Source organism: Danio aesculapii, chromosome 18 (assembly GCF_903798145.1).
Source record: "Danio aesculapii chromosome 18, fDanAes4.1, whole genome shotgun sequence".
In the NCBI taxonomy this organism is placed as follows: Eukaryota; Metazoa; Chordata; class Actinopteri; order Cypriniformes; family Danionidae; genus Danio; species Danio aesculapii.
Window position 1 is genome coordinate 24,811,320 of NC_079452.1, and position 8,505 is coordinate 24,819,824.

The window sequence follows — 8,505 nt, forward strand, 5'->3', positions numbered from 1 at the left end:
GTATTCAACCCTGAATTCAATGCTGTGTGTTCATTTTAACCTAATATATAATGCTTTGTCTTATATTTTGACCATTTCAGATGGCATGCTGTACTTCACCTTGTATGAGAGGGGATTGTACAGAATCAATCAAAACAAAGAGAAAAATATTTGGCCTCAGTCGACCCAAACGGGTGAGAAATTACATGAATATGTCAAATACGGCTTTGTATTTCAATGCTGTAGTTCTGTTTCAGTGCTGTTGACTGTTAACTGGAGTGTTTCATTGGCACAGTATTCAGCCAAATGAGGTCAAGTCATTATGAAAATGATGCTGTTTTTAATACTGTTTTTCTTCTCCACCACATTTAGAGCAGAAGTACTTGAAGCTGATTGCTGGTGAAGGCCAACACAAGGGCAAAATGTATTCGTTCTTTGCAGAAAAACACAAAATAAAGAAGGTGAATCTGACCAGTGGATTCCACGAGTGTCTCAGAACTGCATGGTGAGAAAACAGTCAATATAGAATAAATGAGGAATATTTGTGTATTTTACTGTAATTCTTTTGTGCTAAGCTGGATTTGGTGTCACATAAGGTATACAATCTGGATTAATGCACATCAGTAACTCGCCAGTAGCTTTTTAAATGTCCCTGTAATAAAACATCGTAAATAATTGGACATTTTGCAACCGCAATAATCAAACCCTCGGAAACAACTGTGGTCGGAACCAAAGTTCACAGTGACTGTGTTCTCTGGAATCCTCTCAAGTGGTGGACTTCTACATTCTGATTGGTTGCTGCCAAACTGCGTCATAGCTCATTACCATAAAGTTGACTTGATTTCCACTCTCCTCAATAGACTGATTTCACGCGGCTGCCATTTTTAAAAGCGAAATCGAGGCTGCGGTGGGAAGAAACCTGGAAGTATCGTTGGGAGTTACATTAGAACGTTGTGTACTTGGCTGTATATCTTATCAGCGAATAGAAAGAGACACAAATTTATCATTTCACCGCCTTCTGAGTGACCCGAAGGTCCGTTCTGAATGAATGGTGAAAATATAAAGGGATATCAGAGTTCATTTTCAGCTAAGTTAAGGGAAACGGCACTAGTTAGCTAACGTTTTCTTTCCCAAACACACGTTTTAGATGCCATTTATCAAACTCAAGTTAATGAACTGATTCTTTCACTATATTAGACTTGTCACGTTACTGAATTAAAAGAAAATTTGTCAATTTCCCGCTAACATTTAAAGCACTGTTGATGGCTTTCTTAAAACAGCGCTGATGGGCCATTGTGTTCACGTGCTCAACAGATATGCTTGTGATTGGCCGAGAAGGTCATCAGTTCACCCTCCGCTGTTTACTGAGCACAAACACAGACGAGCGATCTGCTTGATGACTCGACTGATCCTTATGGCTGTTTCGCGCTTGCGCTCCAGTCTCCGTGTATCTGTGTTTGCACTGGGTGAAGAGGGGTAAACTGAGTGCAAACACAAGATACATGGAGACTGGATCGCGAAGCAGCCGTGAAGATCCGTCGAGTCATCCGCGCTCAGCGGCGCTTCAATTTTAACTTAGCGGGAATTAGACTGTTTTAAAACTTCAGTACCGGGACAACACGAGGGTGTGCTACAGAGGACTGCAGTGTTTATCGCTCACCAAGTTACATAGGCTGAAGCAGGGAAGCGTCCCCTCTGTTTACCTGCTGCCATGAACTGAAGCCTAGGAGGACACTTGAGCATATTACTCTTACAGAGCTTGTGATGTTGTTTGATGCTAAATTGCTTTTAATTGTTTAAATTAAACGTACTGACTGATATTAAAGTGATGTTTACACCATATCTGTATTTTGAAATCTCGGCAACAGCTGGAGGTTTGTAGTCCACAGCATGTCACTGCAATGTTTACAGTGCTGGTCCTATACTTCCGCGTTTCTTCCCACCACAGCCTCGCTTTGGTTCTTTAAAATGGCGGCCGCGTGAAATAAGCGTATACCCACACCGGCTAAGACGCACCACACTGCTCCTCGCCGCTGGCTCCCATTTAAAATGAATGACTTCTGGCTACTTTGACGCTCTCATCGCTTTCAGTGTGAACACACAGAGTTAGGAGGAAAATAAATATATTTATGCTTTTGTAGAGTCTTTTAAGAGTCCTAATTTTCTCGTAATTGATTCATCAGCTCTTAATACTTTTTAAGAGCCCACGGACACACTGATTAAACAGCAGTTCAGATAAAGTCTGTATATTCATCTATACTGTACTTCAAGTTGTTTAAAAGTCACTGCATAAAATAACACAACATACACATAGGCCTGTCACAATAATCAATATATGGACTTAAGGTGCAATACTTGGAGATGACCTCAATAATTTTTGCCATTGCAGTATATATTTACAAATTCACAAATAACGTTACAGCCATTTTACAATGACATTTACATTCTACCTCACCGCTGTCAAAGTGTATAGTTGGACATTTACCTGATAGGACATTAAATAGTGTGTGTATATAAATTGTTTACATCAAATTCATCTAAATAACTGATAACTGTAAGTATGTTACATATTTTAAAGTATTTATTTGCATTTTTATGCTGTGATTTATATATATATATATATATATATATATATATATATATATATATATATATATATATATATATATATATATATCATTCAGTTTCTTTTCGGCTTAGTCCCTTTATTAATCTGGGGTCGACACAGTGAAATGAACCGCCAACTTATCCAGCATTTGTTTCACGCAGCGGATGCCCTTCCAGCTGCAACCCACCTCTGGGAAACATCCGCACTCTCATTCACACTCATACACTATGGACAATTTAGCTTACCCAATTCCCCTATAGCGCATTTCTTTGGACTGTGGGGGAAACCGGAGCACCCGGAGGAAACCCACGCGTATGCAGGGAGAACATGCAAACTCCACACAGAAACGCCAACTGACCCAGCCGAGGCTCGAACCAGCGACCTTCTTGCTGTGAGGCGACAGCACTACCTACTGCATCGCCTAATATATATATATATATATATGCTTCTATATAATCAGTGTCATAAAATGATCTCAAAATGACAATAATATTGCTTATCACACAACAAAACTTTTTATCTTGACAGGTCTACACACACACACACACACACACACACACACACACACACTTTTTTTAGTCTTATTTATGTCAGTGCATTTATAGACTGTAAAAAGGATTAAAGCAATTAGTTCCAAGTAATTTTACCTAAGTGCTACTCCACCTAAAATGTAAGTGGCTGTCTTTCCAAACTGGTATGACTTTCCTGGGCAGAATACAATAATAATAATAAAAAACAATTACAGCTATCAGTTTAATGGGTTTATTACATTAATAGGTACGGTACGTACAAAAAATTATGTGTTATTTAAAAAAAATGTTTAGTTCATACTGTTGCATGAAGATGATGTAAGGGCGTACTCATACTGTGTACAGTTGCCTTGAACTGGGCCAAAGCACGCTTGTCCCCCCTCCCGTCTCCCCCGATGGCCAGCACTCACATTACATTCGGGCCTGAGCACGCTTGCGTCATCGATGATGCTCTGTTCAGTAAGCTCTCTCGCTCAGCACAGTGGAGATTTCTATAGTTATATTGTTTTAGTGGTTTGATATGCAGTGACACGCAGCCACATCAGCCACCTTTGTCGCTCATAAACAATCATAAAGCCCTCGTGCTGCAGGTATTAGGAGGTTTGCTGAAGGTGCAGCTGTGATGCAGTGAGGGGTTTGGGTCTTTAATAATCTCTTAAATAATCTTAAATCTTGATAATCTTAAAAATCACGTCTCCTCTTCAGTTTCGGGCTCAGGCGTGGTACACTTGTAGTGCGAGTGCAAAGCGTGCCTGAGCCCAAGTGAACCGCGCTCTGGCACACCTCTTTCAACCAGGCCAGGGCCGGCCAACTTCAGATAGCATAGTGTGAGTGTGCCTTAAGACAGCAGCTCATTGCATAAAAAGCAATTATAGACCCTAAAATTCAAGATACTGTCAGTAAAAATGACTTGTGAGGTTCTTGTATCTTATTAATTAGTTATTACATAGTTAAGGGGATGGATGGATGGATGGATGGATGGATGGATGGATGGATGGATGGATGGGCAGGATGGATGGAATGATGGATGGATGGATGGATGGGCAGGATGGATGGATGGACATACACACACACACACACACACACACACACACACACACACACACACACACACACACACACACACACACACACACCATGTACAAAAATACAGTAAAAATTGTGAAATGTTATTGCACTATAAAATAACTGTTCAAAAGTAGTTTATAATTTAATTTAATCAATTATTCCAGTGATTTTAATGATGAATTTTCAGCTTCATTACTCCAGTCTTCAGAGTCACGTGATCCTTCAGAAATCACTCGAATAGTAATTACTAGTATTATTATTATCATCACCATTATTATTATTATTATTATTGAGCAGGAGAAGCTTGAAACATTTAAAATTCATACTGACGCCCACTTGTGACCTGTAGTGTGTGTGTGTGTGTGTGTGCGTGTGTGTGCGTGTGTGTGTGTGCGCGTGTGTGTATGTAACAGATGGAGTATGTCTGAACTTCCTCTGCAAAGCTTCACCTTCTTAAATGAGACAGTTATTTTAGTAGACGCAAACAGCAGCTCGTTAACCTTTCACAGAAATTCAGCCACATTCATGCTAACAGGAACATTTCTGTAATTATCAGCTCATGTGAAGATGCAGCAGGTCCTGGCGGTTCAGATGCTAATCATCTCTATATAGATGCAATTGAGAAAAGTCTTATGTTTAAAACCTGCCAGAACTACATTAGCTGTGCATTTCATGGGCATTGCAAGGCCTATTTTAGGGGGGCTGTAGACTCCCTTTATTCAGCCCCCCTAAAACTTTAGTGATTAGCTCATAAACTCTACACTAAGTTATCACCTCAGTCCCCTTTAAATCAGATTTCGGCTCCTCCTCATATTTTGTTTTTCATTTGATCAGCAAAACACAGGCGTGGACAGCGATAATAATTCTGACTTCAACTGTGTATGTATGTATATTTTTATGTATATATATATATATATATATATATATATATATATATATATATATATATATAAACACGTACATTTTTGACCTTATAAGGAGCTGAGCCCCCCTAAAATGAAAATCCTAAAATCGCCCCTGTGTGCTTTCATATAACTTGAAAAACTTGATGCTTTTCTTTCTAGTAGAGATGTAACGATTCACCAGACTCACGATTCAGTCACGATTTTTAAACAAAATTATTTAAAACTAATTTAAGGTGAAATTTTTTTCTTCAATGCTTTGCAAATTATAATATATTTTCTGCCATGACTAAATTGCTCTTTTAAAAACAAACTCCAAAACCAAAAGAATAATAGAAACTAAAGAAGAGTCGTTAATATAAACAAACTGTGACTGTGCTGAGATTTTACATTAAAAAAAGAAATATCAGCAGATCTCGGTTTAATGGCATAAGCTGAGGTCTTTGCACATATTTATTTATTTTTATAGTTTTTTTTAAACAGGAAAAGATAAAAAAATAATAATAATCGGGCCTAACTCAGCATGAATGCTGTTTTTTTAGCAGGTTCCTGCTCTGCAGAACATAAAAAACAGACAGACATCTCATCCATCAACACGGTACAAACAATCACCAAACTTATAAAATAGAGAAAAGCAGGCTATCTCAGTGGCTACAGCGATAGTTGAACATCAGATGACGAGCATGCTTTTTTTTTAAATATACAATGTCCCCTGCTGATAAAACACTCTTTCACTGGGGACTAAGATAGCTGGTGTGGTGAGGAAAGCCTTTCCTAAAGCAGAGAGCAGTGTGTACAGAGATGGTCAACAGGCCCTCTGCTAAAGGGAACTGAACACTGGCGTAACACACTGATTATACAATGACTAATTATATAGTAGGATAGAGACAGGAGGTGAACATGATTATGAAGGTGAATAATTAATATTGTATAATTTATTAATTATTATAAGTATCAGTGTGATGCACTTTGCTTATTATTATTATTGAATAAATATTCAATAATAAGAAGCAAATTATTAAAATATACTTGCTTCTGTAACAGCACAGCTTTCTCTTTCAGTCCGAAAAAAAAAACATCACACTTTCGCTATGAAAACACTGATGCACTGCGTGATCTCCTTTGCACTCGGAGCAAGCAGAGGTGCAAATCATCCGGTCCGCGTTACAGACGTCTGTGACAGTAGTTTTTCACTGTGCTGACGGTTTATGTGGATTATATTTGTAGTTCTGTTAGTGTAAATAAACGTCTTAAGTTGCACACTGGCCTTTTCTCCCTATAGACTTCCATTCATACGCACGCGAATGTGTCAGACCGGAAACGCAAGCTCGTGCAACAAGTTTCGCAGTTTGCTGCGTTGGAAAGTTCAAGCTTGGTGAACTCTGACCTGCGAAATCACATCACATGATTGAAAGTTTTCTCCGTATTTTTGGTTAGTAGAGTAGTTTTAGTTATAGAGGTCATTTAAAACCCTAATTTCAGTCATTTAAAATCGATATCAGTCCATATCAGTCATTTAAAACCCTAATTTCAGTCATTTAAAAATCGATATCAGTCCATATCAGTCATTTAAAACCCTAATTTCAGTCATTTAAAATCGATTTCAGTCCATATCAGTAATTTAAACCCCTAATTTCAGTCATTTAAAATCGATATCAGTCCATATCAGTCATTTAAAACCCAAATTTCCCTGTCAGAGCTACAGTTCAGCCATGTTTACCTTTATCTTGTGGATATTCCTCAGAGGTTCAGTCCTTATTGATGGTCCTAAAGCATATAAATGTCTGCTTTGCATTTAATTTGATACTTAAATTGCATTTAACCTGTAAATTATAATAGAAACTGTATAAAAAGCAGACAAATGTACTGAAAGTCATAGTTAGCATAGATTGTTATGGGTCAATGATGCTAAAATTCAGCACAATTGTCCATACATTTCCACATTCTGACTGATCTTTCTATGAAACAGAAAGGCGTGTCTGATTTTTGCTAAGTAAAGCTATATCTTGGATTTTCAGCACAAAGAAAATTACTCAGCAACTTTTACATGAGCTGAGTGTGTCTGAATACAACTTCGCCATGACGTAGATGACTTTTGTTTCACTTTGGTGGTAAAATGTGCTGTAAACACTGAGAAAAGAGAAGTTTTCTCCGTATTTTTGGTTAGTAGAGTGTTTAGTTATAGAGTGAAAACGCTGAAGATGTATTGTTTGTTTATTTTCTATTAGATAGTTTAGAGGGTAATTTCAGCTAGATTTGGGGTTTTTGTTATATAGCTTTCATTTATTTGGCGCCACTTAATTCTCGTTTCCCCCATCCATAATATTCATTGATTGATTTATTTTCTTTGGTGAGATCTTGTAAATAATACTTTTTTATTTGCTGTTTGACTTCTTTCACTATTGTAAATAAATTCACTTATTTTTGCATATTTTGGTTGTCGTTTTGATATTTTGCCACCAACTCACCACAAATGTTTAATCACATTAAATGTTACCTCTTAAACCCTAGAGCAAAACTTTAAAGTCGTAACAGTGTGTATGGGTGTTTACCAGAGATGTGTTCCGGCTGAAAGGGTATCCGCTGCGTAAAAACATGCTGGATAAGTTGGCGGTTCATTCTGCTGTGGCGACCCCGGAATAATAATGTGACTAAGCTGAAAAGAAAATAAATGAATCGTCACATATTTAAATCGATTTTCAATCGGCTCATGGTGAATCATTACATCGATACTTTCTAGTCATCATTTAGCCACCCTCATCATGCAAATGATCTTTTCTTTTTCTTTGAAACATCAGTCTACAAACAGCGCCAATAAAAGCACCATAAATGTTTCATAAACTATACAATAACAGTTATAATTAAAAGTTATTCTAACAGTGGCATTTGTGAAGTAGATGCAAAAAAAAAGTAAAATAATAAGTCATTTTCGGAGCTTCATAATAAATAAAAACACAATCAGACTGAATTTGCATGTCATTTAGATAGCTGAGGCTACTATTTTAATAATATTTTTTAGCAAAAATGTAACAACTTTTAAAATGTACGCTGATGTGTTTCAGAATGATCGAGGTGGTCCTAAAGGTCAGCTCCAGAGCAGCTGGACGTCCATGATCTACGCCCGTCTGGAGTGTGGGAAAAGAGACTTCACTCAACTCATTGATGTAGCCACAATACAAACAGCAAACAATACCAAAATATACGCACTTTTCAGAAACTACTGGTAAGACACTACTTCTCTTTTGTTTTAAATCTCACGGTTTACTACAAAATAAAGAAGAAAACAAGCATATATTCCTGGATCAGTCATCTGACCTGTGTGGGTTAAAATATATTGAGCCATAATGGCGGCTACACTGACAGCTTAATAGAAACGCAGCACAATCCACTCATCTCTCCATCTGTGGATATTTGTATC

At 37.5% G+C, this 8,505-nt stretch overlaps 1 protein-coding gene across 1 annotated transcript in view; it reads left to right on the forward strand.

Moving 5' to 3' along the window:
• Positions 1 to 401: 401 nt before the first annotated feature.
• LOC130245339 (semaphorin-7A) overlaps positions 402 to 8,505 on the forward strand; it is a 31,538-nt gene continuing 23,434 nt past the window's right edge. The window contains exons 1-2 of the mRNA XM_056478006.1: positions 402 to 484; positions 8,150 to 8,310. Of these exons, the coding sequence (XP_056333981.1) occupies positions 482 to 484; positions 8,150 to 8,310 (164 nt within the window). The 5' untranslated portion in view covers positions 402 to 481. The remainder of the gene's footprint in view (positions 485 to 8,149; positions 8,311 to 8,505) is intronic.